We start from the raw sequence: 24162 nt of genomic DNA on the forward strand, positions 1-24162 counted from the left end.
CTAAATGTATTCCAATGGAAAAACCAGCTGTTAGGTAAACGGTAAAATAATACTGCCAAAATATTTTATGCATAAATGCATTCCTTTATTACTCTCTAATTACAGACACTGACAAGAGCCCGCAGTATAAACATTTAAACAGAATCGCTGTAACAGGCTAAATCACACTTTACAATTATTTACAATGTTATTTACAATGCTAAAACAATGTAGAAGATTCATCAAAGCTAAAACATACCCAGGCTTCATTATTCGATACTAGACATAGGCCACTTGCAATCTTGTCCATACAACTGGTATTTGCTGCATGAAACATATATACATGTAGATATCACCAGCTGTGCTGAATGGTAACACGTGGACACATGAATGACACCAACATAACTGTGGATCACATCAAGTTAAAAGCCAGGGTAGTTCCAAAGAAAATCGTAGCTACATAAGTCATAAGGCGGTAGTGCTCGTCTGAGGTGTTAATATGAACATACAAAGTCAGAACCTTGTTCAACGCTGTTATTTCTAGTACTAAAACACTTACTCTACAGAACAAAAAGTGTTTTCAAATGGAGTGAATGATGGATACATATTCTCAATATGTCCAACAATTCAAAATATCAAAGCAATTCCTATTCTTCAGATAAAAATGTGTCACACAGCCTGAAAACATTTGTGTATCTTACTAAACATTCTTTATATCTCAACAGTAAAAAATAATACTCAAACATAAATTAATACACCAAAATGCTTGCACCATCTCAGCTAAGGGAAAAATAGGCTCATTTAGATCAACTGTCCACATATGTGTCAACTTGAGGACCTTAGTGCTGGGTCCAGGCAGATTATGGCAGTGAGTCTGACGATCTTTATGGTTTTCAGTCTTTATAAACTGGTCTCCACCACTGGGACATAAATGGCGGCTGCTGCTGCTGGAGCATGTTCCTCTGCTGCCCTCTGGGGGCCATGGCTTTGACATATATCCTGCAGCAAGGGGGTGTTGGCCTCTTTCCACTCCCTGAATGTGTCTGATGTCAGTTCAGGGTCCGCAAGCACCTGCTCAAGTGTCTGCAAGTCTGCTTCCTTAGACTGTCAATAGCAAGAAGGAGGATGAGTATGAGTGAGAAAATAGTAGAGAGAATGTATAAGCAAGCATTGTATGCACACTCAGAAACCATGCATCTACATACTAAATAATGCTACCAAGTGTGATACATGTAGATAAAAGTTCCCATGCAGATAACCCTACCTTGAGAGTGCTGTTCAGTGTTCTGATGACGTGCAGTTTGTCGTTAATGGTCTGGTTCTTGCAACGCTTTATAAACGAGGCTCTGAAGTCCCTCTTGGTGGATGGTTTGCGTTCTCCAATTGGGGAGAGACTGGCCTGTTTGAGATGGATGTAGAGTCTCTCCATCTCATCTGAGTTCGTTTGACACTCTGGGAGTAGACATATGCAGGGCAGTGTCATTATGGTCTCCAAATGCACCCCCCCACACACAAAATAACAGTACAAGAATAAGATGAACACAAAGTATTTAAATTATTTTGGTTTCCTTGATTATAGAATTAAAACTGATTGTCTGTTTTGGTCCCTGGCCAATCCATAATTAGCAAACACACAAAACAGACATTTTCCTGGTCTTAAAAACAGAAGCTGTGATATTACGCAAGCAGGAAGTGTGGTGTGCTTGTGCTTCTCCTTACAAGTCTGATAACAGTCAAATGCCTCAGGCACCCTTCACATGTAAGTAAGTCCAATTGTGGTTATCGTCCACCTAGCTCTAAACGCTCGTTAGAAATTTTACCAAAATTGTGTTATAATACAAATTAAAAAAGTGAAGTCACAGCATTGTACTTTAATATATAGATACACACCTATATTATAACATTCCGGTTTTGAAATCCAATCAGGATATGCCTAGATATGTTACTTTCCAGATTTTAGTAGTTAGCCAGGGGGTCCCATTATCGTCCACCCAACCACTTTCAATGGAGAAATGTCAGTTTGGCGCTGTGGAAGGCAGATGCTACACATACGGTTTGAGAGCGTATTTACAAACTCAAATCTCAGAGTAAGAAGCTGTAATTTGGTGTGCAGCAATATAAGATGTGTACATATCGATGAATTACTTTCTTTCGTTGCTGCTGCATATCTTCTTTAAGAAATGAACGGAAGAAACGGTTGTGGACGATAATGGGTTCCCGAACATTGGAGATTAAAAGTGGACGACAATGGGGCCCTTTACACTAATGGTATGATCCCTCTACAACTTCCCCTACAAATTCAACACAACAACGATGTATTCCTAAGTGTCCAGCAGTCTTACCTTCTTCTGAATTCAGTGCTGGCACCTGAGTCTGACCCTCAGGAATGGCAGAGTCTTCGCTGGCTGCATTTTCCAGAGGCTCCTCTTCTTCTTCCTCATGTGGAGGGCCATGTCTGTGGACCTCCACCGAACACACCAGCGTTTCCCCGGCAACAGGGGAGGCCTGCGAAACAAGGTCCAGCCATGACTGCCGGTGCTTGGCCAGCGAGGAGGCGGAGCTCTGCGATGTCATGGTGCTTACAGGTGAGGAGAGGGAGCCATTGGCTTCACTGGGAAGGGGGGAGGAGTAAGGAGGAGGGAGCGTGCCCTGAGAGAAACACAAGTATTGTACGTCAGCAGAAGCCAAGAACACCGTCTCTGAAACTAGATCTGAAATTGAATTTGGGAAGAATTAGTCATTAGTGATTGAGCAAAGTTAACTCGTGTCAACCGACCTGGCCAGACGAAACACCCACATCCATAGATTGTTGACTCATCTCCTCAGAGTAGGGTGGAGGGGGGGCTTCCGTTGTCTCAGCCTCCTCGTGATCACTGGCCTCGCTGTAACACTCTTGACACACAAACGAACGCATGCGCAATCAGTCAATGAAACTGTCAAAATCAACAGAATGGCCTATAGCAAATAAAACCAGTGTTCTGACTGGTGTCTACACAAAGCGGAGGCCTTACCAGCAGCAGTGTTGCTCTCTGTTGACTCATACTGAATTGAAGCAAGTCCAAGCTTATTCAACCAACTGCAAAAAAATGCAATAATAATCCACTCTACTGTACTTCTAAGGCTTTGTTTGCACAAACAACTCAGCAATTCATTGTTGTCATGTGACTTACGTATTCATGTCTTCATTGCTCTCTGCAGCAAAGTAAAACATCATGACTTGTGGGTGACAGGCTTTGATGGCACTGGAAATAAAAGGGGGTTAGAATTATACAGAATTGTATTAAGAGTTCAAAGATCAATGCTAAGATTACTGTGTAATATTAATTTACACTTTGACTGTAAGAGAGGTGATAATTCCAACTTGAAAACATTTACATCTTCAAGTTTATATTTTATAGAGTGTCGTGTTTAACTATTTAACAGTCTTTTTCTGTAAGACAGATAATAGGTGATATTTGACAGTGAAACTACTTCCTGCAATTGTTTGAGGTACTACCACTGTTTAAGTTTGTGGTTATAAAACTAGACATTTCAATCTCCTGTGGTCTTATGTATCCTTAACTACAAACAAAATGACAGAAAAATAGGACAGATATGAGAGTTCAGTCATACTATTTCTTCTTGCACTCCATGGCTCTGTCTATCATGAAGTCTGTTAGGTTGATGTATCCTTCTGCTTTCTCTGCCTGAAAAACAAAAAGCAAATTTCCAAACCATTCATAAGACTGAAATATCTTTATTTACTTGAAATGTTAATGTTTATCCAAATGCCTTCAAATACATGTTTACACAAAACCCTGGCTATATTTGTGTATCTATGACAGTAATCCGTAGGCATACGTTTCAGTAACTCAGGAAGAAAACATTGACACATCTAGTTTCAGGAAATGACCACATGTCAGCCTGATTCCTTTCCAGCAGCGCTGAAGATAGCAGTGGAACTGACAACTGAAGCAATGAGGGCCTGTGACTGATCATGAGCTAGGCTAGCATTTAGCCTAGCAGAAGTACTCACCAGCTGGCTGGAGTACCAGTACAGAGAGGTCTTCTTCAGGACAAACCAGTACTTCTTCCATTTCAAGCCTAGGAAGCCTTTGCTCTCCTTCTTTCTGTAGAGCCAACCCTGGTGGTCAGGCTGGCCCAGTTCTTTGACCGAGATCCTTCTCCTGCTCATTGTCACATTGCCTGCACATATACATTTGATACATTTCAACATTATTTGCACAAGATACAATATCAACTTAGTATCTTTTCAAACATCAGTTCTAATACAGTTTACTTTAGTTCAAAAATGTTGGCTAGACTCATCGTTGAAATTGTCCTTAAAGCACATATACAGTTCAGTGCTGCACAACCCTGTTCCTGGAAATCAAATCAAATGTATTTGTATAGCCCTTTTTACACGCAAGCATGTCACAGAGGGCTTCACATACGCCCATAGTACTGGCCCTCAACCAACCTAAACCCTCAAGGAGAGCTACCATACCATGTAGGTTGTTTTCATTCCAAACCTGATCCAGCACACGCTATTTTAATAACTTTCTAGTTTATCTAAAAGTTGTTCATCATGAGCTGCATAGGAACAAATACAACACCCAATGAAGTATAACGTAAATTAATGTAAATGAATCCACTGATGATAACTCTACATTGTAAATTACCATGCTCACATCAGACCGCACAGCAGACACATCATTATTACTCTTGTTGACAGTGCCTACACAACTACTGACATGTATGACTATGCTACCAAACACAGCAAATGCAGAAGCTCTTCAAGCTAAGTTCCACCTACCTGTGTAAATTGATAACATTGAAATATACCCAAAGTCTTCCGAGAAATGAGTCAATATTCACTCAATAAAACACAAGCCTGATCAGCACCAAATCAACCACAACCAGTATACCAGAAGCTTGCTTTCTCTTGCTGTTGACTAAATGCATCTTCAACACAAGGCTCCATGCACTCTCATTTCAATGTGACTTAATACACGCCCACATAAGGACAAATTACAGTCGAGGGCACAGCCACAGGCCCCCACAGACAGCACAGCAGCAGATAATAAGGACTAAGGTGACAACTTACCTCCTCTGGCTTTTCTTCTGGACTTCTGTCTTAGGGAAACCTTGAATAGTAGGAGGATAAAGCAGGTGGTCAGAGGGTTAGCAGTTAACAGATGCTATCAGGATTGGCTTGTTTATAACAGGACATTGGAGGAAGTACAGCCCGATAGAGTCCTTCTTCTACTAACCTCAGCGCAGTTTTCAACAAAGTCTGACTGGAACATCCTGTTTCTCACCCCAAGTGTCAAATGCTTCTCTTTCAGCTCTCTCTGCCTCTATCTCTCTCGTTGACAGCATCCTCTTTCGCTTGTGTGCACCCCCTCCCTTTTCTCTTTCTCTCTCTGTCTCTCACAAAATATGTATGAGCACAGACACATGTATGTCCACATCCTGATTGTTAGTCTACAAACAACCTTCACCTTAATTAGCCTGCTTCATTCACATCAATTGGCAGTAGCCAAACATCATAGCAGAAGCAGTCACCAGCTCAGCATATTCCAGAACTAAAACAACTTATAAATCAAGAGCACAACAGGCAGCAAAAGGAAAACTTCTGTCAAAAACCTTTTATTGTTTTTCTGCATTCAAATGTTACTTACGGGATTGTAGTCATCAGTAGCCATAGAGGGAGCCAGAGATATGGGGAAGGAAGCCTGTTGAAAGAGAGCTATTTCAGCTTATTCCTTGAACTCAAAGTATCTAAACAAATTCTGCACATTGTAGCATGTGTATCTGTGTGGGGATAAACCTCTAAGTTGGTGCTTTCAACACACTGACAGGATGTGATGTCATAAATAGAAATGGAAATGTATCTGCCTGTGTATTTTTCCCCTTATGGGGCCTGCCACATGTAATCTACAAATGGAAACTTCCCTTGTCAAAAAACACTATTTGAAACATTGTTGATATCAGAGAATCTATTAAACAAAACTACAAATGTGACAATAGAAATAATTGTGTAATCATTTCCCAGTGAAGGCTAATCCAAACTGTCACCGTTCCTCAAAGATCAATTGAGTCAGCAAAAAGAGGAAATGTTCAATTGTCATTCATGACAAATTCATGTTTCATCCACTCATATGACATTCCTAACCTGGAATCCACCTACAGGTCTAGTACTTTAAATTGTCAATTCTTGATTTGAGCAGATATTTTCACATTTACCCCTGGTCTTGACCAATAACATAATCCAGACATTCTCATATCATTTCTGTTGTGCCCATACCTTTCTGGGGATTTTAATATTATGACTCAAATCTGGTAGCTTCTAGAGAGTGAGTGGCTGACCTTCGAAATCCACTCATACATGGCCAGTAACATGGTCATGATGTGCTCTAGGGTGCCGCAGTCCTTCATGTAAGGGTATCAATAAAGGGAGAGTCAGTCCATACAATTACGATGCCTCAGATGGTTAAAAAGTTAAGGCCCAAGGTAGCTTCAGTCGACACCACACAAAAAAGCCCAACTACAGTAAAGCTGTCTACACGATGGGGATGCGTCTCAAACAAACCAAAGTAAACAATTTCGCCCACTTCCGATCTCCTGATTTCAGTTATAACCACATACGTCTCGCTGCTTCCCACCCTATACATAACCACTGGCTTGAAGTATTATCCCGCCTCCACCCTGTCTCTCATATTCCTCAACACGTGTATTGTTAACGGAAGCAATGATGACTGGGGCCCCATGGTGGTCGCTACTGTTTCAGCTACTGGGTTGCACGTGTAAAGGAAACCCTCTGAATGAAGAATCTATTTTTTAACGTGAATGAAAAAGCACCTAGATTGCCTTGAGGACAATTGGAGGTGAATAGGCTACTACTTATCAGACAGCACAGTCCATGGTTCAACATTGCAAGGCCAGACTGGCAATGAAGCAAATAGAAGCACTGTGATTTAGGTTATTGACCTTAAATGTCTGTAGCTTAGATGGATTCTGAAAGTGATTTAGCCTAATTCTAACTCCAAAATATTTAGCACTAGCCTCAAAATAAGTTCCCAAATTAAATGTTTGTTCGATTTACATAGATTTGTTAACTAGGCCAACTTTGCTTTGTTATGCGAGTAAACATACCTGCAACCAAGTTCTGAAAACGCCGAATTTGACGGAAATGCATTGGCGAAGGTTAGCCAAAACTTTAGTAAACATGACGTTTTGCTGCAACACCATAAACAAGAACTTCCCTGGGGAGTGACTCAGGCAGTGGCATTGGAGCGACACTTCCAATCAGTTCCTGTTACGGAGCATGTACCATACTACAGTATGTAATCACAATTTCTCAAATAATAATGATAAAGATTTTTTTGTGGCAAATTTGACTGACCACAAGATGTCACTCTCGCACCGCCTAAAACCTACTTCAGCCAATCTGAACGTTCCACACGTCAAAATCTAATTAAGTTATTTCCCCCACCGTGGCAACTTCGACCAATCATCTGTGCAAACAATTTCAATAAAATGTCCATTATCAGGAAATTATTCCAATCTGTTAAACCCATTAATACAGTGGGATAGTTTAAATATATTGTTACGGAGGTGCTTCAGGATAGACGAAAGAAGAAATTATGTTCACATCAGAGTCCTGTAGGCCCACTTATTGTTTTCTGAGAGGAAATTTGAGAAATCGGAGCCTGCGGCATGGCTATCAACACCCCATCCGCTTCTACTGTGGGGAGCTGTAGTTATAGCCATAACACAGTCTGTGTGCATGAGTGCTCTGGGCCTGCAGGTTGTGTGTGTAAGCAGGGCAGCAGCTATCTGCATCGTGAATCGGATGTGGCAGGCTCTCCCTGTGCTCAGTGTGCTGGGACAATTTGTGGTAACCAGGCACATTCCTGAATCCTGGAGCTGGGAAGGGAGGCTTCTCACCGGGCTTTTCATATCACATGAATCCCATAGCAATATAATGTCCCTGTCCTTCTTTCCTGATGTTCTCATTCTCTCAATATCTGGTTTGTTTCCGTCTCCTATTCTTACCCCATTCCCTCTCTCTCATATGCATATCAAGTAAACCTATTGTCCACACCAAAAACAATAAAACAGGGCATTGCCTTTTCACATGGATATATCGAAGTAATCAGAAGCTTCACACTCAATGCTGTTTTTGGTCTCCTCATTCTTTCTAAAACAAAAGACTCTGTATGTCACATTACAAAAGATTTAACAGACTGTGTTTTAGGTACATGCAAAGACTGCTCTCAGGGGACATGAGGTAATCTCACCACAGTTCATGTGGGAGCCCCGTAGTCTTCATGAGAATGTGGATTGGTCACACAATTGTAGGCTAAGTCTCCCATCACGTTCCATGCTGGGAATTGTCACGGCACTTAGCTAATATTCCCCCTGGGTCCTGCTCTGGAGCAATGACGCTCTCACTGGTAGACACAGAGAAGCTATTCTTTGTGTCCTCCTCACACTAGGCAAGGGGGAGCGGGGCCAGGGGGAGATGGTATCAGGTTCTCTGCTGCCCAGGGACTGCAGGGAGACTGGCATGGCCTCCTCTCCTCCATGCCCGCTGTAGGAAGCCTGTTTGTGGTAATTACCTGTTCAGCAGTGCCACAACCCCTGTTGAGGTCATCGTGGACAAGTTGAGATACAGTAACTCGAGAGCTGTGTTAATCATGTGCACACATGAATACCAACACAGACACACTCACAGACACATATAAAATCCAATGAAGACACGCTGACACAAAACAAACACAATGGTTTTACACGGCATTCATCTTTCTGAAACCCACCCTCCATCTGATCAGGTTTGGTACAGAGGGGTTGGGGTCAAGGTTGTCTCGTTTGGCACAGTAATAAGTTCTTCATACCATCATCCAGTATACCAGTGATTTGTTCACTTGTCACTAGTGACTCTGTGGTCATTTATCTGACCTCAGTGGAGGTGCTATGACCGCCATGTGTGACTGAGGGGCGGACATTAATTCATGGCAAGCTGGGATATTGGGGTGGTGGTGGGGAAGGGATCTCATGTCTCACTGCATGCTGTTGGTTAGGGCCAGGTAATTCAATCCCCACGTCATGCCCAATAAGTACTGAATAGGTTTCCACAACTGCAAATTCCAAAGAGGTTTAGACAGACCAATATGTCTCTTTTGACAATATACTTTAGATTTTCTGCTTTATTGTATCTAATAACTGATATGATTGACTTTTAAAGAGTTGCAGAGGATGATGTGTGTGTGTCCGTTTGTGAGAGAAAAACAGATGTGTGTGTGAGAGAGATGGATAAGTGTGTGTAGTGTATAGGAAAAAAGAAATAAAGGGATTGTCATGGTTGACAGAGGTGTAGAGTTCAAGGCCACACACATTCCTTGCATAGCAATATAGATTTCCTTCTTGTTTCCTGTGTGTTTATGACCATGCACCAGAGCCTGTAGTTAAAGGGAGGGACCCCACCACTAAAGTAATCCAGTCTTCCCTTGAGTATATAACCAGTTGTTCTTAAACAACAACAAAAATTGATAATACAGAATGTGATGCCCAAATTTGTTTTCCCACAATATGCTGAGAGAGAAGCATAATGGTTGCCACAGAGAACTGAAAAAGTGTGACATATTTACTGTTCCTTATGATTTCACAATCCTTCTGAGAGCCCCCACAGTATGAGGACAGGATCATGGAGAGTGGTTCTTACCGCTTGGGAGAAGGACCAGGAACGGATGTGTGGTTGGCTGTATCTGGAGAGAGAGACGAACCAATTAGATCCCACACAAATGACACTTGCTCAAAAATAGACCAATGGCAGGGTCACCAAGGGGTCTAAATTGTAGTGTTAGTGTGATAATATTCACTGTCCACAGATAAAACGTTTCACAAGTCACAACAATGTTGCTTGTAACCCCCTTTATTGACCCCCTGCATTACAAATGGAATACCACTGAGGCTTTGAGCTGGCAAATGAGGTAAAGCAAAACTTCCCAGACACATATTTAGTGCTTTAGTGTAACTTACACTCAGGCTCTCATTATATATTATCTATGTTTCATTTTAGTCCACTTAGTAATTTGGCTCAAACAAAACCAACGTTGTGGATACTTTTGGAGGACAGACATTCTTCCTGTGCTCTGTCGAGACACTGATGATTGGGCAAACAGCCACAATGCTGTGGTGCTGAGCTTCACAGCAGAGCTTGCTTGACTTTAAATACATTAGATTTACGTCAGAAAACGTCTGGCCTCGCCCTGCAATTTCAGAGTACAAAGTCATCTGGAGTTTGTTTTTCCCCTTCTGACTGATTCCTTAAATTCTACATTCCTCGTCAATACATACATGCAGTTCACTGAACCCTTAGATGTGGCTTTACGTTATCAGAGGAGATAGCATGGTTACATTTATGACAGGCATTCCTGTGTCTTCCCATTAATAATTTCTCATGAGGCACTTATTAACCTGTTAAAGCTGCAACATTATAAAATACATTCAAATATGAGAAACAGCACCCCTAATACTTGTCTGATCTTCTCTTTCCTCTAGCTCATGTTTGATTGAAAGTGGTTTCACCAAATAAGCCAGGGCGGAAGGCCGGCCTCGCCAAAGACGAATTGCTGGAACAGGATTGCAGGAACATATTTGGCTGGAAAGTAGTGGGCCGCTCCAGAATTAGAAATTGACATTAGCAACACAGACAGCTCAGTTCCGAACAACTCTCACAGGGCCTCATTAGCTTACCTAATATGTTTATAAGGGACACTTTTTTTCCAACAATCTTACCTACCTTTAACTGTTTTTAGATTGATGATAAAATGCGAAGAAGCTGAATTGATATGATACATCTAAATCTCCCTGTTTTGAATCAATGTCATTTGAAGTGCTTGCATTCAGGTTTTGTTTGTAGTAGTCAGAGGCTTTTGCCCGTACAGCAGATGTCATTCTTGTTCAAGAGTGTGACAAATAGGCAGAGATAGCGACAGGAATGGAGGGGGGGTGTCTTAAAATAGATGGATGGGGGTGGCGTTTAGTCATCAATCAAAGTGTTAATGAGGGGACTCACCCCCCCCGGGTTGGTAAGAAAGCAAAGACCCCACCGGAAGGACGGGGGCGATCGCCGTTTCTTCTGACATCACCACCACAATGGCGAGGAGGGGGGTGGGTTGGTCCTATTTATAGAGATTTATGAGGAAATCACGATTTGAAGACCGACATTGCTTTAATGTTGTTTTAACCAGTTTTGGTGAGAGTGATTAAAGTAGAGGGTTTATGACGGGGTTAGTGACACTAAGATACGACCCAATGCAAAAGTAAGGTTGGGTTTGTTATTTCTATTCATTCATTTGAAGAATGCTATGCTTGTGGATGGCATGCTATTAGATGTCAGGTATATGGTTTAGTATGATGCTTCCAAGTCGCCTGTCTGTTTGTTATCTTGCATTTGACACCGTGACACGGAGGATCATTTCTGACAGCATACTTTCCCTGGGAATAAAGACCAGGCCAGCAGACCTCTGCCCACAACTGTTTGAACAGCCAGATCCTTCAGTGTTCTTGAAACATCTCACTTAAACCCATAGATCAAACTCTGAGTGCCAAACTGTGGGAGATGCATCTAACACACCTTAATTTATTTCAAATACTTTCAGGTAATTGATCTGTGTAATTGACCCAGGTCTGCAGGCCACCCACCTTACTAACGAGCTTTAAAGAGATTCCTGCCTCACAGCTGGATTTAATAAGGTGTTAAAGCCACGGGCATGTTCTCTTAATTAGCACCATACCCACAACACCAATGTAGATCTGAGGGGGTTGGATAGGTATGGGGGACAGCTCCTCCATTCACTGTAAATATGATCTTCCTACAACCCATCTGATCCCTCAGATATGACCAGAACTGACTGTTTGTTTACGACCTTTCAAACCTCTCACTCTCCAGACATTTCTCCTAGCGTGGGTTGTTGGTGGTATGACTAGTGTTGTTTCCTGTTGGTTTTACAAGTTTATACTGTAAGAACGATACACTTGTGATCCTGGATCTTTTGCTGTACTTTGTGTGTATGCATCATTTGTACATCTGCTAAATGAAACTATGCAAGTGCAAATGTTGTGTGACGTCATATAGCCGTATTTGGCCATACCCACCTGTTGATGATGTCACTGCTGGAGCGCCAGTTAGACACCTGAGATGGACACAGAGCGTGATGGGTTAACATATCCTCAATCCAGTACATCCTCTATCCTACACAGATGTCTATACTATATGGCTAACCATTGTCTATATGGCTCAAATCATCCCATTTTAGTTTTTTATGTTGTTTTAACACTACCAATTTGCATTGCATAGCATAATGGGACTAGGTAACTATCATCTTTAGAGTGATCCGATATTTAATATTTAGCTGAACGCTTCAAAAAGTAGTATCTTCTCATTTCTCATCTGCATGGCTAAATTGCCATTCCCCAAAGCTTTGGGAAAAGGTTAAAAGCAGTAAATATCACTCAACACATTCAACATCATTCAGTCAAATGAAAGCAAATCATTCAGCACAGAACGTCTTTCTTTACATATCAGCATGCAAGACCTGTGGCGTTATAGGGAACCGGCAAGCGTGGGGGAAGGGTAAAGCAGAGCACAGGTTGTGTTTAGTTTAGGACCGCAGTGAGTGAGCACATGCAGATAAGTACAGACCACAGGCAACCATAGCAGGGGTAGGCTAGGGCAGGGTGGAGGAGAGGAAGAGAGGGGAGATTAGAGAAGAGGCCCCAGTCAGTTCATGCATGAACACAGAGAAAAAGATAGGATTGGAGGGATAAAGTGAGCCAGACTGATGAGTTGTTGACAGTTGTGGCTCTTCATTTTCATGTGGAAAAAAAACTTTTGTCTTCTCAAAATGTCTTGAACGTCTAATAGTCTTTCAAGAATCTTTTCCAACAAATATCTTTACATAGCCCAAAAGAATTAAAAGACAGTATTGTATGTCAAGCAAAAGGATATCGGGACTGCATAATTATCTAAACAATACAGTTGCTTTCACTGAAAGTTCAGTGAGAAGTCTAGTTAGGGTGACAGTAGATTTACCTGCAGACAGAGACAAGGTAACCTGAGCTGATCTATCCAGTTCCACCATACACTTCAAAAACTTAAGTCAAGTTCACTCTGAAAGAGCAAATCATATTCACCAAGTGTCTGGAAGCTGGAGTAATTCAGATATAATACATTTTTACACCAATGTGCTGCCTGTCTGGTTGAGATTCCTATAAGTTGTACATCTATTAAATACCCCACATTCACAGGAATGCAAACCCTAAAACATATGTAAGCCTATTATATTAACGTAAAAATAAAGACATTACAAACAAGCACTGGATTCAACTGTACCTTTAATAAAATACTATTCAAATTACAAAAGGCATATACGGTACAACTGTATTTCTATTGACATTTCTCTTGACATGTGTTTTTGTATAATACTGTCAGTCTAACTCTTGAGCTGTAACACCAGACAGATGCTAAATATAGCATCCTATGCTAACCATGTAGCTAACGGAGAAGCGACCTAGCCAGTAACTCTAAAGAGAGCTCTGACACATCCATGGTTCAAAGGGCTAATTAGTGTCAAACTGCTCTGTGTGCGTGTGTTCTGATCACAGAGCAGCCTGTCTGCAAGCTTGACAAACGAGGCAGTAGAAAGAAGCAGGGAAAGCTGAGTGCATAGATTTGCTGTGTACCCAAAGTATTGGGGACAAACCATGTCACCTCCCTTCTATACCTGGCAGTGCAGCATCAAACTGTCCCAGTGACAGTCCACAATAGTATAATGCATAGTTCAAGAGGCAACCTTTGGCAGTGTGTATTCAACTGACTAGTACAAAGGGCGTTACATAAGAAATCAACAGCTACAATCAAATAATGGTTGAACAAAACTTAAGGTGTTTTTTTCCTCTTTTCTGATAATCTGTTTGAAGCAAATGTAGCACAGCACTTGAAACAGAGCAATATTTATATATATATATATATATATATATATATATATATATATATATATATATATATATATGTATATATATAAAAAAGGAAAAAAACACTGGCTAGTGAAAATCAAAAACAAGGAGCAGAGAGAACCTCAACAGTGACATGAAGGTATAAAAAATGTACAAAATAAACCTTACAAGGCCTTACGACCCTAAACCTGAATCATTCCTCCTGTCTGTTCATAAAAATACAATTCCTTTTGGTAAAACTACCACCAAAACACACATTACAAAATCTTCCCTACAAACTGAAAAGTCCTCCCTCAGTTTCTGTGAAACATTCCTGATTGACCTGGGCATGTTTGAGGTGGGATTGACACCTTAGGGAGACTGAGGGGAAGGTTAAGGGTCAATGCAACATGGTGAGTTCTAATGTAGCAGGATTTGTTGAGGAGGTGTAGTAGTTGTAACAACAGGTAGGTAGTTGGGGGGTGGGGGGGGGGGGGGGAGAGAGGTGTGAGAGAGAAGTGTGAGCCCACTGCAAAACAGCCAACAGTAAAAAATAGGCACGGAGGAAGACACGAGACAGGATACAGGAAGCCCCAGGGCAGGAATCAGTGAGTCAATAGCTTAAGCCGCGTGATCCAACTGACCAGTAGCGAGGGCTCGGCTGGCGGGCGTTTGGTAGCGGAGGCTACTGGGGTCTTTTTGCCGGGGGTGTCCTGGTAGGGAATGGTGGCGCTGTTGTGCAGGTCTGCGTTGGCCAGGTAAAGGCTGCCCCGGATGTGGTCCACCCCTCTGACCAGCTGTCGCTCCCCGGATGGCCTGTAGGGGTGCGCTGCTGACGACACCTCCTCAGCGATGGTTGGGATTCGCTCGTTACTCAGGTATCTGTACAGGAGGTCTTCACCTTCAAGGCAGAGCACACACACACACTCAGGGAGCGAGTCGACATTATCTGTACCAGAGCTACAATGTGCATGGACAAGTGGGGAGCATTTGCACCATCTATCTGCACTACTTACTACTGTTCCTCACTTTAAATATGTCTTATTTCTCACTTTTATGTAAATATATTTATATTCTTACTTGACTTAGTAACCTTTCATATTCCACTTAGCGTATAAAATACAAAATGTAACTATCTTAAGCTGTTTGAAATGTTGCTACTTAGTTGATTGGAGTTGAAGCTGAAGACTTTGGCTTTGATTTGACAGAAAATCAAGAGGTTGCAGGTTCTAATCCCCCTCTGCAAGTTTCTCTGGATAAAAGTGTCTGATAAATGATGACTACATCAATTATTGTTCCGTTATACAGTGGATGTTAAACATCAAAGAAACCTCAAACATACAGGTAGCTTAAATGTTCCTAACCTAGAATGACCTCCAGGATTCACTAAAGAATGGCTTTAAAGCGTAAAGGAAGACTACACATTTTCTCTATTGGTTAGGTTGACCATGGAGAGACAGAGGTCTGCATAGGCATCTGGGCCAATTAAAGAATTCTTCCACATCTCACTGCAGAGTCACTGGACCACAAGAAGAAACACATTGTTTGAGAACTCTGAGCATAGCTAGCTCTGCCTCTGAACAGACCAAGGAGACCAACATGTAAGACTAGAGACATTTTTTTACAGTAGCTATGGACCAGGTAAGGAAAAGCAGTGAAGTTATCAGATTTGACAGTCTCAAGGCAACATACAGAGCAGATCCTATGTTTCGGCAAATGTTTGTGGTTTCTTGTTAAATGTATGCATTGGATCATCTGATTGTATGCAATAACATTTCTGGTGGTTAAGTTGTAATATTGCAGTAAGGGGTGACCTACACGTGTGTGTGTGTGTTTGAGGTACCTTTCCGTCCTTGTGCGAAGGGCCTGGCATAGGGATCCCCCACTCCCAGGCAGGTGTCCACGGGCATAGAGAGAGGACGTTGCTTCCCTAAAAAGCAAGAGCAGGATGAACCAACGCACATCCTTCCCTGATGAGGAAAATGTTCCCCTTCCATTCTGTGACCACTGAGATGGTACTGACCACGAGATTGGTTGTGCTCCCTCATCCTGGGTTGTACCACGTTGGCCTCGATAGGGTAAACCACAGCCAGCTTGTCGCGGTCTCTGACGGTGACGCGCCTGCGACCCTCCAGGTCCAGGAAGGAGTTGGGTGACTCTGAACCCTTTGGTTTCTTACTGATGCTGATGTATGAAGTGGTCCTCCCCTCTCTGGAAGGAGGAGACAGCCATTTATAACACAATATCACTTCAGTATGGGTGAAAAGAGAGAGAACAGAGGGTATAGTAAAAGACCATTGTTCCTATATGTGCCAATCCACTCACTGTAACTGTAGGCAATTACCGCCTTTAGTTATTAATGTTGAGCTAGTATCAACAAATGAATTTGAGTTAGAATCGGCTCTCCTCTCTTCCAAAGAGAGAGGAAGAAAAACAGAGGGGGAGAGAGAGAGAAGCGGAGCAGAGTGGAGCGGAGCGAGGAGGCAGATAAAAGGCAGGCAGTTGCATAACGTCTGCGGCGTGAGCGAGAGGAGGACGGTGGAACAGAATGTGCTGTGGGTAGGGGTGTGTGTCTGTGTGTGCACGGGCATATGATTTGTGTGTGTGTGTGTTGGGGGGGGGGAGTTAACATCCAAGGGGCAGGCGAGCCATTAGAGGGACTGCTGAAACACACATTATCCCCCAGAACCTCAAAGACCAGGGCCCAGTAATGTGGGGGAGCACCACTGAACAGCTCACTGTAACTGCAGGTTCTAAGGTTCTAGCTGCCCTCTCACCTGGTCAGCTACACAACTACTCACACGCACTTCACTAATACCAGGGTCTCGGGTACGCCCCCAGGCTACTTTGATATTACAATCAAACGTTGACAGAAACAGGCCGTCAAAGATGCTGTATGTTAGCATGAATGCCATTTTGGATAATTGAAAGTGTTGGGTACTCTTTTCCTATGGCTACAAATACTCACCGTGGTGTGTAGGGCACTGAGGGAGGAGGGGGGATGTACAGGTCCAAGATGGCGGGCTTCTCCTTATTGGTTGAACCGTTAGCCGAGCTGGCGGGAGACTGTGTTTTGGTCAGGGACGAGGTATTCTGGGAAAGACAAGACGAGTTTGTTTCTAACATGTCTTTCATTGTCTACATCTGGTTATACTACTTGCTTCAAAATTTATTATGATTCTAAACATACAACAGACTTGTTGGAAAGGATACATGAGGCTCCCTACATATGGAAAGTCCTCTATAATAACCTCATGCCTATGTGATGTTGATTTTATGATCTCATAAAATCCCAAATGATCAATCCTCCTTCCTTCCCTTTTGCTCCAGTTCCTATTTGCCACAGAATTCCTACAAAGTTCCTGAATCCTACATAAACTAAAAGATCTGGGATCAAAGTAAAGAGATAAGAAAAGCTTGCAATTCTATATATTCAAACTCCCCAGTAACTGAGGAAACCATGTAGAGCAGTCTACAAATCTTTCCTGTATGAATCACCTGTGTGTGATCATCTTTGTTCACCAACCTGGAGCCCATCTTATCAAAACCTGAGATGGAACACTTTGATTCCTGACACCTTGTTCAAACAAGGACTGGCTCTCTCCTTTATGACGAGAGATGCTTTGTTCTGCGGCGAAACCCACTCTGATCTGCTATCGTCTCATCTGGCCTTCCCAGGGTATAAACAGCCTCTGGAGGCATGACGAGGCGATGCAAGAGCCCATAGTTAAGACGGTTAGGGTTACAGCAGCTTCATTGTTCCTCCATTGAATCCTAGTCACTCATCTAGGTCTCAGGTGCAAGTCAGTGGATAAGAACTATGCTAGGGCTAATTTGTCCAAACTGGAGTGAGAGCTGAACATGATCACACATTACATAACTTTATTAACATAGGATTTTGCCTGGTCCCTTTGGAGACTTGATTTTATTCTCCTTTTATACATATTTTGACCTTTTCAAAAAAGCAGGTGCAACCAAATTGTTGGGGAACTATTGTTGGAGATGGAAACCTTGCGGGCAAGGCCAAATCAACACAACCTGGCCCTCTGGGGATCCCCAGCCAGACAATTAGATGGTGATCTGCATATCTCATGAAATCACTTCTGTATCAGACACTCATATCCTGTCCTTCCCAGTCAAGCAGATTCCATCTCTGTAGACTCATCCAGCACTGTCTCCGACTGCCACCACACACACACCATGACACCCTGGATGGAGTGACATCATTAGTTGTTTACTCTTCCTAGTTTGTAGAGAACAAGTCTACTTTGTCTTCCCCAGGCAGAACACACAGGGTGGTTCTCCAGCCAACACTTGTCTGTGCTTGTTGTGAACTCAGCACCAACTCCCTCTGAAGGGTTTGTTTGACAGTTGGTGCAGTTATATGAACTTGATGAACAATAACTCTGAGTTATGACAGCTGATAATGAGATGATGGGGGTTCGAGGTGTGTGTGTGTGAGGGTTTACCTGTGCTACGGGGGGCTTCCAGCGCATGTTTTTGAGCGGGGCCGGGGTGAAGCCTGTGGTGCCTGTGGGTCTCTTCTTCAGGAGCAGCACCACACCTTTAGGGTCCTCCCTCAGTTTACACACCAGGTTCTTCAGCTGCCAGCCCACCTGGGAACCACACGGGAACACAATTCTTTGACGATGTCGTCCAAGTGGGACAACCAGGAAGTGCGATTTGAAGCGGTCACTTGAAGGGTAGTGCTCACCACTGTTTGCTGATTGACCTGGATCACCTCGTCACCGGCGTGGATTTTCCGCGTCATATCAGCTGGAGACTGGGAAAGAGACACGGAGAAGACAGAGGCTATTAACTACCACTGAACTACATAAAGGCATCATATTTAGAGAGTGCGCATGCTTACGCAATTTAATGTTTTTTCTCTTGGATGTGTCTTCACAAGTTTAGTTGTAAAACATTCCTATTAGGCCAACTATTCAAACCATACACAATATACAGTGCCCTCCAAAAGTATTGGAACAGTGAGGCGAATTCCTTTATTTTTGCTGTAGACTGAAAACATTTGGGCTTGACATCAAATAATGAACGTGAGACCAGAGATCAACGTTTCAGCTTTTATTTCCAGGTATTTACATCAGGATCTGATGCACAACTAAGAAAATATCACATTTTGTTTGAATCCACCCATTTGTCATGTGATCAAAAGTATTGGAACAGATATACTTAAAACATATTTAAGTGAATAAGACTTAATATTTAGTTGCAAATCCTTTGCTTTCAATAACTGCAGCAAGTCTGTGACCCATTGACGTCACCAAACTTTTGCATTCTTCCTTTTTGATGCTTTCCCAGGCTTTCACTGCAGCCTCTTTCAGTTGTTGTTTGTTTTGTGGGGTTCCTCCCTTCAGTCTCCTCTTAAGCAGGTAAAATGCATGCTCTATAGGGTTTAAGTCTGGAGATTGACTTGGCCAGTCTAATACCTTCCATTTCTTGCCCCTGATGAACTCCTTTGTTGTTTTGGCAGTGTGTTTTGGGTCGTTATCTTGCTGCATGATGAAGGCTCTGCCAATCAGTTTGGTTGCATCTTTCCTTAAATTGGCAGACAAAATGTTTCTGTAGACTTCCGAGTTCATTTTGCTGCTGCCATCATGTGTTACATCCTCAATGAAGATTAATGAGCCCGTCCCAGAAGAAGCCATGCAAGCCTAAGCCATGACATTACCTCCACCGTGTTTCACAGATGAGCTTGTGTGTTTGGGATCATGAGCAGTTCCTTTCTTTCTCCAAACTTTAGCCTTTCCATCACTTTGGTAAAAGTTAATCTTTGTCTCATCAGTCCATAAAACTTTGTCCCAGAATTTTTGAGGTTCATCTCTGTACTTTTTGGCAAATTCCAGCCTGGCCTTCCTATTCTTCTTGCTAATGAGTGGTTTGCATCTTCTGGTGTAGCCCTTGTACTTTTGTTCATGAAGTCTTCTGCGAACAGTAGATAGTGATACCTTCACTCCTGCCATCTGGAGGTTGTTGCTGATCTCACTAACAGTTGTTTTAGGGTCTTTCTTTACAGCTCTCACAATGTTTCTGTCATCAACTGCTGATGTTTTCCTTGGTCTACCTGTTCGACGTCTGTTACTTAGTACACCAGTAGTTTTCTTCTTCTTCAGGACATTCCAAATGGTTGTACTGGCTATGGCCAATGTTTCTGCAATGGCTCTGATTGATTTTCCATCTTCTCTAAGACTCACAATTGCTTGTTTTTCACCCAAAGACAGCGCTCTGGTTTTCATGTTGTTTTCACCTCTGAATACAGTCTGCATAGACAAAACCTATCTTACCCAATCTGAACCTGAGTGTAGACATTCAGTGGTATTTATTGATTGAATAATGTATGTAATAGGACACACCTGGGCAACAAAACACACCTGTCAGTCACATGTTCCAATACTTTTGCTCACGTGACAAATGGGTGGGTTCGAACAAAAAGGTGATATTTTCTAATTTGTGCATCAGATCCTGATGTAAATACCTGGAAATAAAAGCTGAAACGTTGATCTCTGGTTTCACATTCATCGTTTGATGTCAAGCCCAAATGTTTTCAGTCTACAGCAAAAATAAAGGAATTGGCCTCACTGTTCCAATACTTTTGGAGGGCACTGTATATCTAGACAGATTCTTACAAACACAACACCCTCTCTAAGAATGGGTGGTTGAATTGGGCGTGCAAACTATCAAACTGAATAATGAGTCACGATTTCATGATGAATCCAGGAGCACGGTCTACGATTAACGAGTGGAGGCGTGAGAATCCTCAAACTGTGGCAAATTGTGCCCGTGGCCATTAGTCACTGTGCGTGAGTGGGAGGTTCAACGGTGTGGCAGAAGTCTACTGGGATTCTCCAGATACACTTCTGAACTGTACATTTGGAGTCTAGATGTATGAATGCCTGATTTAATGCTCTACAATTACTTTGAGCATGGGAGGCTAGGATCAGAACTACCATTAATGATTTGTGAAGATGCAAACATGGACCGAACTGAAAAGAACTTGACTGAAATTCCACCATGTTGCTTCTAGGTGCCAATCAGGGTTGACTTCACTAATGCATCATTTCAGTCTTAAATGGTAAAAAAGCAAACTTACATATTCAGTTGTCCCGGTGATGACGTGTAGACCGTCATATGTAGACTTGATGTACATACCCTAAAGGAATTTGATTTAACATTTAAAAAGAAAACCATTAAACTCTCAATTAACAAGCCAGATCATTTTAAGACAAATGTAACCAAAAGGCTTTGAACTTGTGATGTTAGAAAGTTGTAACATTGGATTTAAAAGCCCAAACTCCCAGCATTCCTCACCAGTCCCTCCCCAGGTTTAATGTTAGAGAGCTGGACTTCATCCAGACATGTTGATTGGCTCATCAGAGGGTCAGAGGTTGTCCTCACAGTCTGGTCACAGATGCTGTTCAAGACCTTGGACTGCAACGAGAACAAAAAGAAAGAAAGAAAGCCGTCAGCGACAAAAACTGACCGAACCACAAACGTGAAAACACAGTCTCACAACCCTCTGCCCACTTTTGACAACAGTGTGTGATTCCACAATAGCAAATGTCCAGTTAGACCATGAATCAAGCCCTCGTCTTCTGAAGAAAGTGTTGTGTGGCAGTGTTCTGTGTGACAGAGGAGGGGTCACAGCAGTCTTCTACCCCATCTGTGGTCACTCACACTGAGGTGATTATTCCCATGTCCCAGGGGTAGGACCAGCATGGGTATGAAGGGTCAGGGAGTCATTAGAGTGCCATTAGCTAGCTCTTTAGCTTTGGAACCCCTGGGCACCCCTGACCCATAGACACACGCACTATTAAGGACAACCTAAACAATTTGTCATAATTAATGGGGGCCTTTTTGGTGACGTTTTGATGAAGAAAAGGCCTTTTCTTCTTGGATAAAAGTAACAAGCGGCGCACTTGAATGTCGCTCGCCACTCCTACTGATGCTTCCACGCAGACATTGAACAACCTTGCATTAGTGCAAATTCTATGTTCTATTCAATTTGAGCATATTAGGCGTGACTCACACTTAAGGCCAACATTAAAAACCAAGAGGGGGGAGTGAGGGGGAGAGATGGAACAGAGACAGAGAGAAAGAGACATTCAGAGAGAGAGAGACAGAAAGAAACAGACAGAGAAACAGCCAGACAGAAAGACACACATACAAAGGAGAGGCCCCTGCTAAACAGCCAGACAGAAAGACACACATACAAAGGAGAGGCCCCTCCTAATCAGTCAGTCACTGGCCGTGGTGGACAGAGTGCACCGGGTACAAACTGAGCCAGACAGGAAGTTCAGTGTCACTACTAGAAGTCTGGAAAGTGTCAGCAACAGGAAACACTGATGGATAGTGAGGGGGGTAAGGCAGGAGGGGCTCAACTAAAAGTCTGGGGGATCCTTCTGAGTGCCTTCACTTCAAACCCAGAGTCGGTGCTGAAAGCATGTCACCTAATCTCCATGTAAAAGATTCCAGTCCACATTGACCTTCTCTTAAAGTCTCTGGGAACTCGTACTGTAAGGAGAAAAGAGATATACTCACAACTTCTAGAATCTTCTCCTCCATGTCGTAAACGGTGCAGTCCTGTGACAAACAGGACAGCATTGTTAGATACTGTACATGCACATTCTGAACAGTAAACATCAACAGTCCTAAAGGGGCTCTTCTTCCGCTTAGGAAAGTAATCAAACTAAGTATAGGGGGCCAGTAAATATGTAAGCAGATATGTAATCAAATACGTAAATCTGAAATCCGTATACAGCAGAGGAGGGAGATGGAAGGCCACCACAAATAAACATCTTTTAGAGTCAGATGACATCTCTGTCTGTCATGTTTATAAACTCAGTGGAGAGTGTAATTGCAGTACAACTTAGTGTGGGGTTTACAGTAAACCATAGAGAAGTTTATAGAAAGGCGCCTTGCATCTAGACTTACAGTACTCACATTTAGGACCTCCATACAGACAAGCACACAGAGACCTAAACACGGCATTCTTGCTTCCTCAAAGCAATGTCTTTGTGAGACTTCAAAAGATGCCAGTGAATACACATAAGTGACCTATGTGAAGGCCGTCTAATGGTATGCAAGTGGGAAGTCGCAACAGTTGCTGTAGTCAAGGGACAGACACAAAAGCAGAAGGCCCGGGAGGGGACAGCCATGACTGCTTTGTCAGGAGAGAGAGCTGCCACTGGCCCTCCCTCTGCATCTCTCAGAGTCCACCCAGACCACAGCTGAGGTAACAGATATATGTGAAAGTTAACTTGCCTGGTTAGCTTTTTGTTGTGTTTGAACCAACCAGATTTGCTAATCTGTCTTGTGAAGCCACAGAAGCTGGCTTCACTACGAGCAGCGTGCTACTCATACTTATACTACCAAATCCGACAGGCCAAAACATACACTGAGGCCCATCTAATAAGAGGGAAAGACCAGCAGTGGTCTCAGTTTACATTTTTGGGGACCAGAACACATTGTTTTCCCCTTAGTTACTTTCCAAAAACGGCCAAGGACGTGTGGCGGTTTTGGAAGGAATCTGGCAAGACCGTCTTAAACACACCAGTACATATTTGACAAATAACATGTCTATGTTTGGATGACTGCATTGCTGCTCACACCAAAAAGAGATATGCTATAAAAGACACTTTGTAAAAGTGAATATATTACAAAAACATGGACTAAACCCCCTCCCCCACTTCATCACATGCAATGACTTGTTCTTCTCACATGCAGCCCGTCCTCACATAATCAGACTATAATGTCTTTCAGAGATAATCCCCTTCACGATCTGTCGGAGCCATCCAAATTAATCCCACAACTCCATCAGCGGCAGACCCCAGGCCATCCTAACAGAAGCCAGATACTGAAGAAAAAAGAGAAAAAGAAAAACTAGGTCCAGCGTGAGAGAGAGTTTCCAGGGTATAGACTGATCCCTCATGACACAGCCTTGCATGCGTCCACGCTGGGCAGGGATCAGATGACTCCCTGGTCGGCCTGCGCTCTCCTTTGATCTGACACCAAAGAGGATTTGTCTCGCCGTGCGATGAAGTGGAAAAACGTAGCGCTGGCACAACATCCTGACGCTCAGCTGTTGAGGCAGTAGCCACCAGACAGGGACAACCATCAGGAGCTCACAAGCACATATCAAAAGCACATGTGAGGACCAAGCCTATGACCGAGTCACATCAC

At 42.8% G+C, this 24162-nt stretch overlaps 1 protein-coding gene across 2 annotated transcripts in view; it reads right to left on the reverse strand.

Moving 5' to 3' along the window:
• Positions 1-67: 67 nt before the first annotated feature.
• The window catches only part of cnksr3 (cnksr family member 3), a 46946-nt gene continuing 22851 nt past the window's right edge, over positions 68-24162 (reverse strand). The window contains exons 5-25 of one of the 2 annotated variants that reach the window (XM_047047151.1): positions 22522-22563; positions 21292-21411; positions 21074-21133; positions 18680-18748; positions 18435-18581; positions 16934-17058; positions 15989-16176; positions 15809-15895; positions 14610-14866; positions 12127-12164; positions 9689-9731; positions 5643-5696; positions 5066-5105; positions 3995-4164; positions 3592-3665; positions 3150-3221; positions 2991-3055; positions 2756-2871; positions 2322-2628; positions 1244-1431; positions 68-1083 (exon numbers count right to left, since the gene is read on the reverse strand). In XM_047047151.1, the coding sequence (XP_046903107.1) occupies positions 880-1083; positions 1244-1431; positions 2322-2628; positions 2756-2871; positions 2991-3055; positions 3150-3221; positions 3592-3665; positions 3995-4164; positions 5066-5105; positions 5643-5696; positions 9689-9731; positions 12127-12164; positions 14610-14866; positions 15809-15895; positions 15989-16176; positions 16934-17058; positions 18435-18581; positions 18680-18748; positions 21074-21133; positions 21292-21411; positions 22522-22563 (2466 nt within the window). In that variant the 3' untranslated portion in view covers positions 68-879. Of the gene's footprint in view, positions 1084-1243; positions 1432-2321; positions 2629-2755; positions 2872-2990; positions 3056-3149; positions 3222-3591; positions 3666-3994; positions 4165-5065; positions 5106-5642; positions 5697-9688; positions 9732-12126; positions 12165-13348; positions 14867-15808; positions 15896-15988; positions 16177-16933; positions 17059-18434; positions 18582-18679; positions 18749-21073; positions 21134-21291; positions 21412-22521; positions 22564-24162 lie in introns of those variants that run through there. The other variant, XM_047047162.1, reaches the window with a different exon arrangement.

Source organism: Hypomesus transpacificus, chromosome 3 (genome assembly GCF_021917145.1).
Source record: "Hypomesus transpacificus isolate Combined female chromosome 3, fHypTra1, whole genome shotgun sequence".
Taxonomy (NCBI): domain Eukaryota; kingdom Metazoa; phylum Chordata; class Actinopteri; order Osmeriformes; family Osmeridae; genus Hypomesus; species Hypomesus transpacificus.